Below are 19,699 nucleotides of genomic sequence, written 5' to 3'. Positions count from 1 at the left end.
AGACTCGAGTATCCGAGACTGGAATGTACTCCTCCGCAGCCGGATATGCAATTAACACCCTTCCTGGCGAGACATTGTTAACACGCCTAACTTGATTGCTCCTGGCATGATAAATGACCGCGACATTTCAAACGTCGCGCGCCGAACTATTTCAATTTACACGCGGAAACTCGCGGCCGGGAACTTCCCGACACGCGAACCCGAATCAGAATGTTCGATATTAAAATAAACATAAATTAAACGGAGATTCCAGCCACGGAGGACTTTGCAAATTTTAACAGAACTCGAAATTTAATATACAGGGTGCTCGGACACCGCTGGGAAAAATTTTAATGGGGGATTCTAGAGGCCAAAATAAGACGAAAATCAAGAATACCAATTTCTTGATGGAGGCTTCGTTAAAAAGTTATTAACAATTAAATTCAAAAATTTCAAATCATCCTGGAAAAATTATTTTCGATTGCAGGGGTCAATTACAATCATTTTTGGTGAATACACATACCCCCGAAATCCTGCCCACTTTCGAGAAAAAAATTCAGGTGCAAAAATTATTTGGCGAAAAAAGAATTTTTCAAATCATTCTAAAAAAATTATTCTCGGTTGCAGGAGTCGATTACAATCGTTTTTGGTCATTACACATACCCCCGAAATCCTACGCATTTTCAAGAAAAAAATTCGATTAGGTACCGAAATTTTTAGACGAAATTAAAAAATTTCAAATCGTTCTGGAAAAATTATTTTCGATTGCAGGGGTCAATTACAATCATTTTTGGTCATTACACATACCCCCGAAATTCTACGCATTTTCAAGAAAAAAATTCGATTAGGTACCGAAATTTTTAGACGAAATTAAAAAATTTCAAATCGTTCTGGAAAAATTATTTTCGATTGCAGGGGTCAATTGTAATAATTTTTGGTAAATACACATACCCCCGAAATCCTGCCCACTTTCGAGAAAAAAATTCAGGTAGGTGCAGAAATTTTTTGGCGAAAAAAGAATTTTTCAAATCAGTCTAAAAAAATTACTCTCGGTTGCAGGAGTCGATTACAATCGTTTTTGGTCATTACACATACCCCCGAAATCCTACCCACTTTCGAGAAAAAAATTCAGGAATGTGGATAAATTTTTCGATGAAATTAAAAAATTTCAAATCTCTCTACAAAAAATATTTTTAGTTGCAGAGGTCAATTACAATTATTTTTGGTTAATAGACATACCCCCGAAATCCTGCCCACTTTCGAGAAAAAAATTCAGGTAGGTGCAGAAATTTTTTGGCGAAAAAAAATTTTTCAAATCAGTCTAAAAAAATTATTCTCGGTTGCAGGAGTCGATTACAATCGTTTTTGGTTATTACACATACCCCCGAAATCCTACGCATTTTCAAGAAAAAAATTCGATTAGGTACCGAAATTTTTAGACGAAATTAAAAAATTTCAAATCGTTCTGGAAAAATTATTTTCGATTGCAGGGGTCAATTGTAATAATTTTTGGTGAATAGACCTACCCCCGAAATCCTACCCACTTTCGAGAAAAAAATTCAGGAATGTGGATAAAATTTTCGATGAAATTAAAAAATTTCAAATCTCTCTACAAAAATTATTTTTAGTTGCAGAGGTCAATTACAATTATTTTTGGTTAATAGACATACCCTCGAAATCCTACCCACTTTCGAGAAAAAAATTCAGGAATGTGGATAAAATTTTCGATGAAATTAAAAAATTTCAAATCTCTCTACAAAAATTATTTTTAGTTACAGGGGTCAATTACAATCATTTTTGGTCATTACATATACTTCCGAAATCCTACGCATTTTCGAGAAAAAAAATTCAGTACGGTTGAAACTTTAAACGTTAATAATTTTTTAACGAAGCCTCCATCAACAAATTCTTGATTTTCGTCTTATTTCGGCCTCCACAATCTCTCATCAAAATTTTTCCCAGGGATGGCCGAACACCTTGTATAGTTTTTTTTCTCTCGATTATTCATTTTGGCGGGGAACAAGCTTTGCCAATTATCCGATCGATGCTCGCCGAATTAAAAAAATAAATTGCACCTTCGATCGTTGGATAAAACGAAAATTTCAGAATTTTTCGAATATCAGTTTTTATTCCAATACTTTTACGCAGCTGCGCAAGGATTTAATAGGTATATCGGGGGTGGTTGAACTACGGGTTCCCGGGGGACGCGTATCCATCGAGAAGCTTCGAATTCTCATCGCGGGGCTGATACGTTGGAATTCCAAAGTTCCCTGTCGGGCCACACGTAACAAACTCCCATGAAAATTCACCCGTGGCTCCAAACAACCCTGGGAAGCAGTAATTGCTGGAGCCACTGCATCCCCCGCGTTCGCGATACCACGATCCACCGATCACAGGCCGGTAATTGTCCTCGTCGGTGTTCCCACACACACACATACGCACACCCCATCCCCTATGGTTTTGTTCTCGTATCTCATCGGTAACTATAGGCGGAATTCCTTGGCGGAAAGTTTTCCCCGCAGATCGTTCTGGAATTCGCTCCGCCGCTGGGCTGAATCTCGCTTTGTACGATTTTTGGATTGGAGATCGTCGATGCATAATTCAGGGATTCGGGGATTCCTCGCGGGATAGGCTGGGAGGACGAAACAATGGACCGGTTTACAACACGTCAGGTTTATTGTCATATTTCATTGACGATTCTTCATCGAAGTAACCTCTGTGCAACCGACGACGCCATGTTAAACATGGATCCTCGTCCCTCTGACGAGAGGATTCGTTTTTAATACGCGAATTTGTAAGAGATTTTTTTATAAACTGTCTTGGAGAAACACCTGAAACACCCCCACCAATTCGATACCATTTTATTATTTAATAAAACACACCAATTCCTATTTTGCAGCTCTGCTCTATTAATAAACTATTCAGGGTGTTCGGCCATCGCTGGGAGAAATTTTAATGGGAGATTCTGGAGGTCAAAATAAGTAGGAAATCAAGGATACTAATTTGTTGATGGAGGCTTCGTTAAAAAGTTATTAACGTTTAAAGTTTCGATCATACTGAATTTTTTTCTAGAAAGTGAGTAAGATTTCGAGGGTATGTATAATGACCAAAAATGATTGTAATCGACCCCTGTAACTAAATATAATTTTTTTAGTATGATTCGAAATTTTTTAATTTCAACTAAAAATTCCAGTAACTTCTCGAATTTTTTTCTCGAAAGTGGGTAGGATTTCGAAGGTATCTCTAATAACCAAAAATAATTGTAATTGACCCCCGCAGCCGTAAATAATTTTTTCAGAACGATTCGAAACTTTTCAATTTTCAGGGTAACTGACAGTAATGGTCAGACGTTATATCTTTAGTAATGAATTTTTTTCTCGAAAATGCGTAGGATTTCGAGGGTATGTCTATCCACCAAAAATGATTGTAATCGACCCCTGTAACTAAATATAATTTTTTCAGTATGATTAAAAATTTTTTAATTTCGTCTAAAAATTCCAATTTGAAATTGAATTTAATTGTGGTTCTAAAGCAATAAGCAACAATTATTTAACAATGTCTCGCGCTAAGAACAGTGGAGAATCTGTATTTCTTCAAGTATAATTATACAGAGAAATTGTGGGAAATTGTTTCCCCTTAATTTGTAATTCTGTAATTCTTTCGTCTATGATTCTGAGTAGAGTCGATTGTTTGCCCAATTTCTGACGTTAACGATCGATGAAACGATCAATTGCTCGACCAACGAACGATCCAGTAAAATACAGTGTCCCCCGTAGCAACGTCGAACGAAAACGGTGGCGTGTGCCAGCTGGAATCGCGTCGATTAATAACAGTTTCGGTAATTACGGCCGCAACAGTCGGCTGTGAAGGATCCCACCCAACGAGTAATGAATTTCGCGGAAGGCACTCTCGATTCAAGCTCCAGGAAAATCGTCCTCCATCGTCCTTTAGCGTCGCGAGGGCCCCCCTCGTCTCTTCACCGTCGCGCAAACTGGCACGAAGTTTCTCGAGGAGGCTTAATCTTCGCGTCACGGAAGACTTTTGCGTTTTTATGACAACGTACAAAGTGTATCGTAGCATGCGAGGCCTACGTAACACGGAGGAATCGTTGGAAACAACGAACCACTCTAACAACTTTGATAAGAACACTGGGGCTGGTGCTTCAACTCGCTTTTTGAAGATTTTTAATCGTTTAATCGCGATTACCGATGATCTATGAGCACTCGTTGCGTGGATCTTAATGTCGTTAGTGTGTGTTGTTTAATATTTCAGGAAGCTGCCATATTGGAAAACGTTGCAATTCTTTTTTTGGAGAACACGGCACTTCCGGTAGTCTTGATCAGTTATTTAAAATTTTGACTGTGGGTGCTTTGAATATTTTAGTCAAATTATGCTTAGTTTTCTACTCTGCTAATTTTCTATTAGGTACATTCTCAGTAAGTGCTTCGAGAGGCCATTTTATGAACCCCATGAGACGCCATCTTTGACCAGAATCAACTCTTAAACTGGAACCATGAAAGCTTCAAATATTTTAGTCAAGTTTTCTACTCTGCTAATTTTCTATTAGGTACATTCTTAGTGAGTGCTTCGAGAGGCCATTTTGTGACCCCCATGAGACGCCATCTTTGACCAGAATCAACTCTTAAAACTGGAACCATGAAAGCTTCAAATATTTTAGTCAAATTATGCTTAGTTTCCTACTCTGCTAATTTTCTATTAGGTACATTCTTAGTGAGTGCTTCGAGAGGCCATTTTGTGACCCCGATGAGACGCCATCTTCGACCAGAATCAACTCTTAAAACTGGAACCATGAAAGCTTCAAATATTTTAGTCAAGTTTTCTACTCTGCTAATTTTCTATTAGGTATATTCTCAGTAAGTGCTTGGAGAGGCCATTTTGTGACCCCCATGAGACGCCATCTATGACCAGAATCACCTCTTAAAATTGGAACCATGAAAGCTTCAAATATTTTAGTCAAATCATAGTTCGTTTTCTACTCTGCTAATTTTCCATTAGGTACATTCTCCGTAAGTGCTTCGAGAGGCCATTTTGTGACCCCCATGAGACGCCATCTTCGACCAGAATCAACTCTTAAAATTGCAACCAAGAAAGCTTCAAATATTTTAGTCAAATTATGCTTAGTTTCCTACTCTGCCCATTTTCCATTAGGTATATTCTCAGTAAGTGCTTCGAGAGGCCATTTTGTGACCCCCATGAGACGCCATCTTTGACCAGAATCAACTCTTAAAACTGGAACCATGAAAGCTCCAAATATTTTAGTCAAGTTTTCTACTCTGCTAATTTTCTATTAGGTATATTCTCAGTAAGTGCTTCGAGAGGCCATTTTGTGAACCCCATGAGACGCCATCTTTGACCAGATTCAACTCTTAAAACTGGAACCATGAAAGCTCCAAATATTTTAGTCAAGTTTTCTACTCTGCTAATTTTCTATTAGGTATATTCTCAGTAAGTGCTTCGAGAGGCCATTTTGTGACCCCGATGAGACGCCATCTTCGACCAGAATCAACTCTTAAAATTGCAACCAAGAAAGCTTCAAATATTTTAGTCAAATTATGCTTAGTTTCCTACTCTGCCCATTTTCCATTAGGTATATTCTCAGTAAGTGCTTCGAGAGGCCATTTTGTGACCCCCATGAGACGCCATCTTTGACCAGAATCAACTCTTAAAACTGGAATCACGAAAGCTTCAAATATTTTAGTCAAGTTTTCTACTCTGCTAATTTTCTATTAGGTATATTCTCAGTAAGTGCTTGGAGAGGCCATTTTGTGACCCCCATGAGACGCCATCTATGACCAGAATCAACTCTTAAAATTGCAACCAAGAAAGCTTCAAATATTTTAGTCAAATTATGCTTAGTTTCCTACTCTGCCCATTTTCCATTAGGTATATTCTCAGTAAGTGCTTCGAGAGGCCATTTTGTGACCCCCATGAGACGCCATCTTCGACCAGAATCAACCCAACTAAATCATATCTAGTTTCCTACTCAGCTAATTTTCCCATTACATTTCTCTCTTTCGAGAGACGCCACTCGAAACTTCGTGGAGTAAATAAATCGTCTCTAGTCTTAATATTGCCAGAGATTCGTGTAAAGATTCCTACGGTTCCAACCGCCACCATCTTGATCCCGAAATTTTTTCCACGCCGCCAAAAATCCAGCAAACGAGACTTAAACGTCTCAGAAGCGTCGGATGGCGGAAAGCGCTTCCTCTTCTCCTCCTCTCGTAGGAAACTGGCGAAGTTTCCGGAGGAGGCTTAACTCGCGTCGCGTAGGACGACGCATTGTCTCCTCGACGATCTCTTCTCCCTTCTCCCTTTGCGTCGCCTTCCGGGAGAACCTTCCGACGATCTCTTGAAGAACCTTCGGAATCCCCTTCTCTGTCCCCGGCCCTCCTTGCTAGTCGGTTTCGCGCCTCTTGGCACGTTTCACACTCGCCGCGTAATCCAGATCCACGTGGAGAGGCGTTTCTGCCCGCCCCCTCTAAGCCTCCCTTTCTTCCCTTTATTCCGGCGAAGAGCACGCTTCTTAGCGGGCGAATCGCGCGCGATTTCTTCGATCCCCTGCCATTCTTTCGCTCTCGTTCTCTTTCTGTTCCATTGTTCCGTCGCTTGGGCGCGTTCTCTGCCCGATTTGCCGCGTTCTCGCGACGCTTTCCGGCCTACGACGCCCGAATTTCTCGCCAAGAACCCCTTTGGGCGAACTTCTTCCCCAGAAACTTTCATCTCGAGCGTCTTCCCCGCGAAAATCTACTTCTCGGGAACCGGGGACTCGATATTCTTCGATCTAGAGCAACGATTCGTAAAATGAACCCTAGACTGTGATTCGTAACTCGTATTTTTCTATCCCTCTTAAGCCGAAGGGAGCCTTGAAACCCAGTACAGCGTGAAAGATCGTTTTTAACCCACGATTACAGTAGTGATTCTTTAAATGAACACCCGCGATACGTAAACTGAACGCCTGTATCCTTCCCAAGCTAGGGGAATCCCTGTCGAAGCCATTTAAAAACCGATTGCAGTGATTCTTAAAATGAACCCCTGACCGTGATTCGTAAGTTGAACATTTCTATCCTTCTTAAGCCGAAGGGAGGAGCCTTGGAACCCAGTACAGCGTGAAAGATCGTTTTTAACCCACGATTACAGTAGTGATTCTTTAAATGAACACCCGCGATACGTAAACTGAACGCCTCTATCCCTCCCAAGCTAGGGGAATCCCTGTCGAAGCCATTTAAAATCCGATTGCAGTGATTCTTAAAATGAACCCCTGACCGTGATTCGTAAGTTGAACATTTCTATCCCATCTTAAGCCGAAGGGAGCCTTGGAACCCGGTACAGCGTGAAAGATCGTTTTTAACCCACGATTACAGTAGTGATTCTTTAAATGAACACCCGCGATACGTAAACTGAACGCTTGTATCTCTCCCAAGCTAGGGGAATCCCTGTCGAAGCCATTTAAAATCCGATTGCAGTGATTCTTAAAATGAACTCCTGACCGTGATTCGTAAGTTGAACATTTCTATCCCTCTTAAGCCGAAGGGAGCCTTGGAACCCAGTACAGCGTGGAAGATCGTTTTTAACCCACGATTACAGTAGTGATTCTTTAAATGAACACCCGCGATACGTAAACTGAACGCCTGTATCCCTCCCAAGCTAGGGGAATCCCTGTCGAAGCCATTTAAAAACCGATTGCAGTGATTCTTAAAATGAACTCCTGACCGTGATTCGTAAGTTGAACATTTCTATCCTTCTTAAGCCGAAGGGAGCCTTGGAACCCAGTACAGCGTGGAAGATCGTTTTTAACCTATAATTACAGTAGTGATTCTTTAAATGAACACCCACGATACGTAAACTGAACGCCTCTATCCCTCCCAAGCTAGGGGAATCCCTGTCGAAGCCATTTAAAAACCGATTGCAGTGATTCTTAAAATGAACCCCTGACCGTGATTCGTAAGTTGAACATTTCTATCCCTCTTAAGCCGAAGGGAACCTTGGAACCCGGTACAACGTGAAAGATCGTTTTTAACCTACGATTACAATAGTGATTCTTTAAATGAACACCCGCGATACGTAAACTGAACGCCTGTATCCCTCCCAAGCTAGGGGAATCCCTGTCGAAGCCATTTAAAAACCGATTGCAGTGATTCTTAAAATGAACTCCTGACCGTGATTCGTAAGTTGAACATTTCTATCCCTTCTAACTGAGGGGATTCTCCTTGAAGCTAGCGTGAAATGCGACATACGTATCTGACGGTGTCGAATTTCGCCATAGCTGCACGAAAAATGAACGTGCCAAACCCAGAGCGATCATCTTAAAAATCATCACTCTTATTTCATGGAAGTTTCGTTCATTGGTTACCTCGATTATCGCGATTCAGCTCCGATTTCGTACATTGATCGAGATTCATTTTAAGAATCATTGCTGTATTCGTGTTCGAGCCTTTGAGAACCTTGTCTTTCTTTCTCTGGATGGGCTAAATTTGTAGTTGGGATTTCCTCTTAATTCAGCAAGAATCCCCCCCGTCGATGGAACGGTCGACTAAAAGAACCCCGATTGGTTTCCACGAGTAATTCCTGGTTGCACAGATCGCTGCAATTCCGTGGACGATTGCCATGAAATTCAGAGGAATTTCCCCGGGCCGTCTTTTCCTTCGCTTTTTCTCTACTCCTCCGGTTGTTCGATCCATCTCCTGTCGATTTTCTCGTCTCCCCTTCCGGTCGTCGTGCCCCTCATCCTCTCTTATATCGATTCAATGCGACAAATTAAATCGTTGCGTCCCGTAGACAATTTTTCTAACGATTTTTAATCGCCTACTTCAACCTCTCGGGGACCTCCTCTGCATTGCAACGATATCTACGCCACTGCAAAAGCTAACATTTTCCAATTCTTTAAATCAAATTTACTCTCACCTTCTATGAGTATTATGGCGGGAGAAATAAAGTAAAACAATATTATATTAAACTTTGTGGCACTGCGTCGATGCGGTGTGGAAAAATTCGGGTAGGTGGTGAAATTTTTCGACAAAATTAAAAAATTTCAAATCGTTCTAAAAAAATTATTTTTGATTGCAGGGACCAATTATAATCACTTTTGGTGAATAGACATACCCTCGAAATTTTAACCATTTTCGAGAAAAAAATTCATTACTGAAGATATAACGTCTAACCATTAATGTCAGTTACCCTGAAAATTGAGAAGTTTCAAATCATTTTGAAAAAATTATTTACGGTTGCGAGGGTCAATTCCAATCATTTTTGGTGGATAGACATACCCTCGAAATCTTACGCATTTTCCAGAAAAAAATTCATTACTGAAGATATAACGTCTGACCATTAATGTCAGTTACCCTGAAAATTGAGAAGTTTCAAATCGTTCTGAAAAAATTATTTACGGTTACGGGGGTCAATTACAATTATTTTTGGTTATTAAAGATACCTTCAAAGTCCTACCCACTTCCGAGAAAAAAATTCGAGAAGGTGTGAAATTTTTCGACAAAATTAAAAAATTTCAAATCGTTCTAAAAAAATTATTTTTGATTGCAGGGATCAATTATAATCATTTTTGGTGAATAGACATACCCACGAAATCTTAACCATTTTCGAGAAAAAAATTCATTACTGAAGATATAACGTCTGACCATTAATGTCAATTACCCTGAAAATTGAGAAGTTTCGAATCGTTCTGAAAAAATTATTTACGGTTGCGAGGGTCAATTCTAATCATTTTTGGTGGATAGACATACCCTCGAAATCTTACGCATTTTCGAGAAAAAAATTAATTACTGAAGATGTAATGTCTGACCATTAATGTCAGTTACCCTGAAAATTGAGAAGTTTCAAATCATTTTGAAAAAATTATTTACGGTTGCGAGGGTCAATTACAATTATTTTTGGTTATTAAAGATACCTTCAAAGTCCTGCCCACTTCCGAGAAAAAAATTCGAGAAGGTGTGAAATTTTTCGACAAAATTAAAAAATTTCAAATCGTTCTAAAAAAATTATTTTTGATTGCAGGGACCAATTATAATCACTTTTGGTGAATAGACATACCCTCGAAATCTTAACCATTTTCCAGAAAAAAATTCCTTACCGAAAATATGATTTCAGGCCAGAAATGCTTCCCGTAAATTTCATGCGAATCTTTAAAACACCATAACTTCTGAACGGATTGGACGATTTTAATGTTTAAAAAAGCAAACTACGCGTATTTTGATGGAGAATATGTACAAATCGCAAAAATATTCGAAAAGTTGGTCCTTGACCCCGTAATATTAGGAAAACCCCATAAAAATGGTCCAATTTTCAAACAACCATAACTCCTATAATAGTGAATATATTTCAATGAAACTTTATTCTGAAGTAGAGTCCATAGGTACCTACAAAAAAGTATTAAACAACTTTTCTGTAGGGCGTCAAACAAAAATACTAAAAATGAAAAAGGAATTTTTAAGGAAAATCGACAAGGGTGTCTAAATTTTTCGGCGAAATTGAAACGTTTCAAATCGTGAAACTTGAGAGTCGATTATACACAAGGATATCTTGACGATGATTTTTGTTAATAATTCAACAATGAGATACTCAAGATGTAAGCAAATACTGTAAAATGGTTAATATTTTGTCAAACCATTCTATTCTAATTGTATCCAAAACATACATAATCACGAGCAGAGTAATTCCAGAGTAAACCTACCCTCAATTGGTCACAGAGCTTATTTTTACAATTAAAGTTCAATACTCCCGTCAACATTTATTGTCTTCGACGTGTCTGATTTAGAAAATTCATTTTTGTCAGCTTTTTACGTGAGAAATCACCCTTGATATGTCAATCGATCCGTTAAAGGAGAAGCAAGTCGCTCGTAAAAATATCGGTTCGTCGAAATGATGCACCGAAATCCGCCGTGTTTCAATTAATTAAAAAGCACGCGGAGTAAAAATTCTCTTTTTCACGGTTAAAAGAACACGCGGACGCTCTCGTTTCGATGACACACCCTCTTCGAGCCGCTCCATAAATTGCAGGGTAATCTCTTTCTTCGGCGAGCCGCTGAAAAGGAGAAGCCGCCCCCCTCCATTTCGCCTTTCATCCGCGGTCTGCTCGGCCCCTTCCGGTTCGGCGAGCCGATCGAAGCTGTCCGGGTGTTTAATTAAAATGATTTTAATTGCGAAAATGGAGTCGAGCGATCTCTCGGTCCTTTGTAATTTCATCTTTGACGATCCGCGAACCGGTCACGACGAGACCCCCCCCGGTTCTTCAATCGCGCTTCCCGACGATGTATTTTCGTTACAAGATTCTTTCGCGCTCGATGCTCTCTTTGTCGCCTGAAAATCTTAACGGGAGGGAAACTTTCGACCTTCTTTGTCGACGTTTCGAAGAATTTCGAGAGCATTTGCGTTATTTGGATTCAACTTATATTCAAAATTCATACTGAAACAAATTTTAGGTTATGTGGCCCACGTCTGAAATCAAAAGTTTGGTCTCACAGAATATTGTACGGTTTTGATTCGACAGTGGAACGCGTTAGCAACGTTATTCTGTAAAACTGAAGAAGGTTGTTTATTTAATAGATTTACGAACACTGATTGCACAAACGAATTATTCTTATCGAAGCCTTTCATTTTTTCTTTTAATCGGAATATATGTTCGCATCACTGCATCTTTACAAGTTCAACGTGATTTAGTTAATATTACATATTATATATAATAAATATGTTATATTAACTATAAATATCTATTTATCTTGGAATCTATATACATCTATTAATATATCCTAAGAGTCTAATTATATACAATTATCTATGGGTTTATCGAATATATAATTTATATATTATTATATAATCTACAATTTAATGATAATTGGTTTAATATCTGTAGGTTAATAAATATTTAATTAATATATAAATACATATTAACAAATAATATCTACGTGTTGTTTATTCAATAGGTTTACGAGCACCGATTGCTCAAACAAACATGGCCGCCGTAATTCTAGGGTCAAGTTAAATTTCTGGCGCGAAAAATAAAAAATCTGCCCCGAAAGGGACTGGAAGTGTTCGAAAGGAGTTTTCTCGACCGAAAAATGAAAGTAGTTTCTTTCGATTCGTCGAAAACGGGTGGAAAAGACGGATTAATGTTCACGACGGTGACGTAGGTCCCGGGGAAAGCAGTCGCGCACAAATCGTTAGCGGAACCTCGAAAATCCTCGTTTCTGATTTTCGTCGAAATCGTCGGAGCTTCTTCTTTCTTTGGTTTGGTGCAAGCTTCCTGTGCTCGTCGACGCGAGACGTTTTTTGCCCCCATCCCTTTTGCGCGCCAAGTACGAACTGGGGCGTTAAAACGATCGACAATTCGAATTTCAAGCGATTCGCGAGACATTTTTGTTACTGGAACGAATGATATGTTTTTTTTTTTTTACATCATTCCTTATTTTAATCCGAAACTACATTAAATTAAATATTAACAAGTTTTTTCTATTAATTGATTTGGAGAGGAATCTGTTACAATCTTTGCAGTACCATGACCCTCCTGTATATTATTATACTTACATTGTAATGAATTATTACCTCTGATATATGAAAATAAAACGAAGGAATGAAACTAAAAATTTTAAACTCAGTTTAGGATGATTTTTTAATGCTCTGGTTTTTATCGCACTGTTCGTGCAATAATTTTGTTTGAAATCAGATTTAAGAATATTTGGAGACATTTGTGAAGCTTTTGAACTCGAAGTCACGGATTAAATTAAATATAAATTAGAAATAAATAGTTCGGTTACACCTTAAAATAATACTGTGATTCTGTTTAGTCGAAGGTGTCACTCGCAATTTACGGAATTGTTTCCAAGGGAGAAATAGGTATAGAATTTAAAATAATTCTGCCGACAATACCCTTAGTAAAATATTACAGGGAAATGCCAAGCGTCGCTCTGCTTCCTCCTATATCGAACGAGGAATTCATTATGCTGAAAGGAGAATTAATTAAGACGAATCATAATTGGACTTCGTTGTTACAATTTACCGTGTTTCGTGACAAAAGTGTCCCGTTACTACTGAACTAATAGTACGGAGAATTATATTTCCCTTTGTGCCCACGGCTGAGATCCTTTCTCGTCTGGGATTTGCACTTTTAATTCGGTCTTACGAACTTAAATATAAATCCGCGCTCGAAACGGGCGGAATTATAAAATAGGAGTTAAATATTGCTCCTCGGAATTGATTTTAACACATTTACGAGTCGACTCTGCGTTCGAAAAAATATTCAGTCGACACGTTCACTGTCCAGTTTCTCAGCGGCGTATCTAATAGCACGGTGGCATGACCCATGTATGAGTCACGAGCAGTGAACGTGTTGAAATTGAATTTCAAAAAATTCAAAAAAAACAAAACACTCGACGTGACCAAATGCAGATTAGAATTTATTACGATTAAATGCCGTCAGGATAGCCTAGTTCCAGAGCAATAAATAATTCAATTTATCTGTGTTTAATGGCCCTTCTGTTATTCTAATCCAAAATGGCCCTTGAAAATCCAGCGCGTGGCAGTCGGCGTTGACGCGTGGCCAAAATCCGTGGCAAATAGAAAATTTCCTGGGCGATCGTTCGCGGGATAATCGTTCGCTCGTCGCTGGCTGGATTTATCGTGATTTACGGCGATTGGCGGCGATTTCGGTGGGCGATTTATTCTTGGACCATCGAGCACGAGGGGAGGGTGGGAGGGGGGAACGCTTGGGGCGCGTACGTCGTGCCAATTTGTAATTAATTACGAAACAATCACTATTTAAAGGTTATAATAACGGGATTAATGGACGCGATGAGGACTTGGAAGGCTACCGCGACGCGTCTAGCTCTTATCATCTTTCTCTGCTTACGTAAACTTGGGGTGTCCGTTCGAGCACAGCGATTTATCGTCGCACGTGCAACCGCTCGTTGCACCTGTTGTTCCGGCTGGAAACGCCGAGAATTTTACCACACCACCACTGGGGACCATGACAGTATCTCTCAAACGCGTTCAGACACGGTCCACAAACGAAGGAAGCAACGCCAATTTCTAGTGTTTCTCGTAAAACGAAATTTTTTATTTTTTCCTTGCGCCTTTTATTCTTAATTTTCGTCTTATTTGGACCTCTAGAATCTCCCATTAAAATTTTTCCCAGGGGTGGTCGAGCACTTGTGAGAAGGTCAAATTGGTGGCCCTCTGGTGGCTAGCGTGGAAACTGTCCCTGTTAGAGATAACTATATACAGGGTGTTCGGCCACCCCTGGGAAAAATTTTAATGGGGGATTCTAGAAGCCAAAATAAAACGAAAATCAAGAATACCAATTTCTTGATGGAGGCTTTGTTAAAAAGTTATTAACGTTTAAAGTTCCGCCAGTTCCGAATTTTTTTCTCGAAAATGCGCAGGATTTCGGGGGTATGTCTATTCACCAAAAATTATTGCAATTGACCCCCGCAACCGAAAATAATTTTTCCAAAACGATTTGAAAATTTTTTTTCCCGTCGAAAAATTTCACACCTCGAATTTTTTTCTAGAAAGTGGGTAGAATTTCGAGGGTATGTCTATTCACCAAAAATGATTGTAATTGACCCCCGTAACCGAAAATAATTTTTCGAAAATGATTTGAAATTCTTTTTTTTCGTAGTCATCTAATTAGATTTTCGGTAAGGAATTTTTTTCTCGAAAGTGCGTAGGAATTCGGGGGTATGTGTAATGACCAAGAATGATTGTAATTGACCCCTGCAACCGACAATAATTTTTCCAGAACGATTTGAAATTTTTTTTTTCCGTCGAAAAATTTCACACCTTCTCGAATTTTTTTCTAGAAAGTGGGTAGGATTTTGGGGGTATGTGTAATGACCAAAAATGATTGTAATTGACCCCCGTAACCGAAAATAATTTTTCCAGAGCGATTTGAAATTTCTTTTTTTTGTCAGTCACCTAATTAGATTTTCGGTAAGGAATTTTTTTCTCGAAAGTGCGTAGGAATTCGGGGGTATGTGTAATGACCAAAAATGCTTGTAATTGACCCCTGTAATTAAATATAATTTTTTTAGAACGATATGAAAATTTTTTCCCCCGTCGAAAAATTTCACACTTTCTCGAATTTTTTTCTAGAAAGTGGGTAGAATTTCGAGGGTATGCCTATTCACCAAAAATGATTGTAATTGACCCTCGCAACCGAAAATAATTTTTCCAGGACGATTTGAAATTTTTGAATGTAATTGTTAATAACTTTTTAACGAAGCCTCCATCAAGAAATTGGTATTCTTGATTTTCGTTTTATTTTGGCCTTTAGAGTCCACCATTAAAATTTTTCCCAAGGGTGGCCGAACACCCTGTATAGAATGTCGATAAGGTAGCATGCGACCCATGTAGTTATGTACTAATTTTCCAACTTCTTTGTGAATTAATGAAATGGAAACTTTGTAGAGGGTTGGTTCAACCCCTAAATATAACAATTTGTACCTTACTTTAAGTATTCCTTATATTTTTACATATTAAGTACATTCTGTAGCTTTTCGAGAATTAAAATTTCAGTGTAGTAATTACAAAATAAAACTATATCAAGTTTTGCAATATAGAAACTCGGTCGCGACCAGACCAGATAGTCGAAGATTGTTTTTGTAATATATTTTATTTGCTCAAGTAATAAAAATAAATTTTACTGATCTAATAATAGAACTGTCCCTTTTTTTTGCAGGACTCCGGAAAGTGTACCCTTATTACTTCACCTTCACCACATTCACGAAAGGTAGATGGGTCGGGGAGAAGATCCTCGAGGTGTTCGCGCGGGAATTCCGCGCCCATCCGGCGGAAGAGTACGAACGATGTATCCGGGCCGGGACCCTGACGGTGAACTATCAAAAGGTGGACGTCGATTACAGATTACGGCACAATGATCTGCTGGCCAACGTCGTTCACAGGTAAGACGAAAACCAGCACCCACATTACGTACGCGTCGTTCGGGTGCAAAATTGATCGTCCACCGAAACGAATCTAAAGCCGTTAAATTCGATCGTCACAATACCTAATTAAAGCGTAGCCGGGTCACGGCGATACAGCGTTCGATAAATCTGAATATCATTCATTGCCAACGCGACTGAACTTGGACACTGCGTCCATCCGGAAGTCGTGAATACTAACAAGTATTAATAGCGATAGAAACCTCGAGTCTCGAACTTGAATATTCCTCCGTCGTACAAATTTCATTTTATCTCGCTTATGGGTTATTTTTCATTCCCGAGATTTAATTGCGAAATAAAACTGTTAAGTTCTGCAATATAGATACTCGTGAATATAAACTAGAGTGTATTTTATAGTAAACGTACCGGACGGCGATCGATTGTAGAATGAAACGCACGAGGAACGACCGGAAAGCGAAAGTGGAGGCGCTCGAAGTCGCAGCGAGCCACATTGGCCGCCCAAGGTCACCTCAGCGGCTCCCCCCACCACTCCACTCGAGAGTTACCCGAACGCTCCGCCTCCTAACTCTTGGCTCCTCCCCCGAAACACAATCTCTTCCATACACGAGCTCTCTGACGCTGTTTAGAATTAAATACTAAAATAAAACGTTTAAAACGACGATCACGTTTGTACCTGGACAGTCGCTATACCAAAAACGAGGTACCACGACGCAGATTTGTGGTCTTTCATCTGTATCATACGTATATACTGTGAACCTGAAGTGTGTGTCGTCCCGATCATTTTTCATTTCCGCGATCGAACTCGAGAATCGTCGATATTGAAGCGTAGAGCAAAGCTTCGCGTAAGTCAATCTAATCGAATAACCGCGTCTGTTCCGCCTGGAATCAGAGAAACGGCTCTGCCAACGGAAGAGACGAAAAAAAATACAGACACACACGCACACAGAGACACGCACAGGGAAAGGTGCACTAGGATAAAATAGCTGAGCTTCGTAAGCCACTACGACGCTCGTCAAATTTACCAAACGCTCGTGCGGTCGCGGTAATATTATTTACCGAACAAACAAAGGGGATAGCTAGAAGCTGTTCGAAACGATGGAATTATTTCGTGTCAAGGATGGGAATTCTTTCCCCCCCGAACGATACACGGATACGTCGCTTTGTCGAGACACTCGGAATTTTTTGGTATTTGAATATTTTCTGGGAAATTCGTGTGACTCGAATCGATTTTGGATATCAGAATGATCGAATGAAATTTCAGTATTCGAAATTGCAATGCAAACGAATGGTAATGTCTGACAGAAATTTTAAATAAATTTTGGATTACAAAAGCGTTCAAATATTCGATTTTATCTGCTAAATGTTAATCATTAGGTTTAATTTAGAACGTGGAACTCGTTAATCGTGTATTCTGTTAATCCTCCATTTTGGTTTGCACGAGTAATGGTCGCGGCGCCAGTGGCGGGAAATAATTCTCGTTCAAATTTCTTTCGAAGCTTTTGCAATCGTTAACGAATATTGTACTGTATTATGTACTTGAAAATAATGATTTTCGAAGATGAAAATTATTTATAAAAAAGTGGAAGAGATATGCAAGAATTTGTTCGTTGCACAAGGTTCTATTCGAACGATTTTTAATGTTAATTTTGTTAAGCATACAGGGTAATTCTACTTTATCCGATGAATGTTAATAACAGTGAATTTAGAACGTGGAACTTGTTAATAGTGTATTCCTTTAATCCTCCATTTTGATTTCCACGAGTAATGGCCGCGGCGCCAGTGGCGGGAAATAATTCTCGTTCAAATTTCTTTCGAAGCTTTCGCAATCGTTAACGAATATTGTACTGTATTATGTACTTGAAAATAATGATTTTCGAAGATGGAAATTATTTATAAGAAAGTGGAAGAAATATGCAAGAATTTGTTCGTTGCACAAGGTTCTATTCGAACGATTTTTAATGTTAATTTTGTTAAGCATACAGGGTAATTCTACTTTATCCGATGAATATTAATAACAGTAAATTTAGAACGTGGAACTTGTTAATAGTGTATTCTGTTAATCCTCCATTTTGGTTTGCACGAGTAATGGCCGCGGCGCCAGTGGCGGGAAATAATTCTCGTTCAAATTTCTTTCGAAATTTTCGCAATCGTTAATGAATATTGTACTGTATTATGCACTTGAAAATAATGATTTTCGAAGATGAAAATTATTTATAAGTATGTGGAAGAAATATGCAAGAATTCGTTCGATTTTGTTAAGCATACAGGGTGATTTTACTGTACTGGTTTCATGGAATTTATTTATGCATGAAATAATGTAAATTGTAAACTATAAACGTTTCTCAATAGTCGAGGATAGTTACCTTTGACTTGTTCCTGCCATAAACGATCATAAGATTGAATCGAGTGGTCATAAATCATTTAAAAGAAGTTCGAGGCCCGCGATTATCTCATCCCCGGTGAATGTTAGACGCGAGCATGGGCAAAAAAGTCACAGTAAAGCTACATTCAGAGTCCACAATACCAATTGAAACGATCGTGTATAATACTTACAGATAAAATTGTCATTTATTAGTCTCGTTAAATATCAAGTAATATCTCGTGAATCTGTCGTCGTTAAATTCGTTTTCGAAGTTAAAACAACGTAATTCTAATCAAGAGCCACGAGATAAAGTTTTCTTAAATGAATAGAAACGAAATTAATTTAATTCAGAGATCGAAAGGGTCTGCTCAATTTTTACGATCTTCCAAACCTGTTCTAGTTTCGTTAGAATCGAGAATTCAATTATGTCTGTGCACAGTAATTCCGTTGAAATCACTTTTATAGCGATACATGAGATCGGATAGAAGCAAACGCAGATTGCATTAATTAATCCCAAACTTGATTCCGTATGTAATGTCATATTACGGCTTAATTGGATCGGAGATCCAAGTATTTTACTTTCAAAAACACTAATTTAACGCCATGTATCTCCACAGAAAATTTTTTTAAACAAATACTAGCTGCAATTATTAATTCTAGAATTTTTTTCTAGTCTCCAACAACCCCTACGGGTTCCTAAATTATATACTAGTTATTATAACGTACCATGGAATTAAAAATTTTCTTTCGACACGTTTAAATAATTATCAGTTCCTACGTTCAATCCTTCTATCGGAGGTAACAAAATAGAAAAGAAATATTAACAAAAATTACTTGTTCAAGGGGGGTAAAAATGCAATACGGGCGAAACTTTAAGCGTTAATAACTTTTTAACGAGGCCTTCATCGACAAATTGATATTCTTGATTTTCGTCTTATTTTGGCCTCTAGAATCCCCCATTAAAATGTTTCGTTAACTTCGACGTTTTTGCGAATTTTACTATAATATTTTAGCCATTCTTAAACTCCCCGAAGCATCGAAAAGAGATAAAAAAGAAAATTTCGATTTTTTCGAGCCGTCACAGTGGGTTTTCCCCCTTTAACGAAGGTTCGAAGATCTCTCTGGGATGGAATTTTCCGGTAATCGGAGATCCACGGAAACGGTTTCCGGCGCGCGACGTTTCCGTCGAAATCGCTTTCGTCGAACCGCCAGCGACGGGGAACGTTACACCGGAACGAGTTGGAAACACGTCGAAACAGAGAAAACGCCGCCGTCTCTGGCCGAGTGTTTCCAAGTGCGAATGACAAAGGACTCCCGTTATCCTCACGGTATCCTTGACACGGATATAAAAGGAATCCGTGTATGCGGTGGCTCGACTCGCTTCTAAACGCGTCGCCGCTCAACGAGGCTTCTATTATCAGCGCTGTTATCG

General features: G+C 38.9%; 1 protein-coding gene across 2 annotated transcripts in view; it reads left to right on the top strand.

Moving 5' to 3' along the window:
* Positions 1–19,699, top strand: part of LOC143348591 (pseudouridylate synthase RPUSD2) — a 305,098-nt gene that overhangs the window by 229,716 nt on the left and 55,683 nt on the right. For both annotated transcript variants that reach the window (XM_076779042.1, XM_076779041.1), the window contains one exon: positions 15,683–15,905. In XM_076779042.1, the coding sequence (XP_076635157.1) occupies positions 15,683–15,905 (223 nt within the window). The remainder of the gene's footprint in view (positions 1–15,682; positions 15,906–19,699) is intronic.

This window comes from Colletes latitarsis, chromosome 11 (assembly GCF_051014445.1).
Source record: "Colletes latitarsis isolate SP2378_abdomen chromosome 11, iyColLati1, whole genome shotgun sequence".
NCBI classification, from domain to species: Eukaryota; Metazoa; Arthropoda; class Insecta; order Hymenoptera; family Colletidae; genus Colletes; species Colletes latitarsis.
Note: the sequence above shows the minus strand (reverse complement) of the source record. Positions and strands in the feature narration are given on the sequence as shown.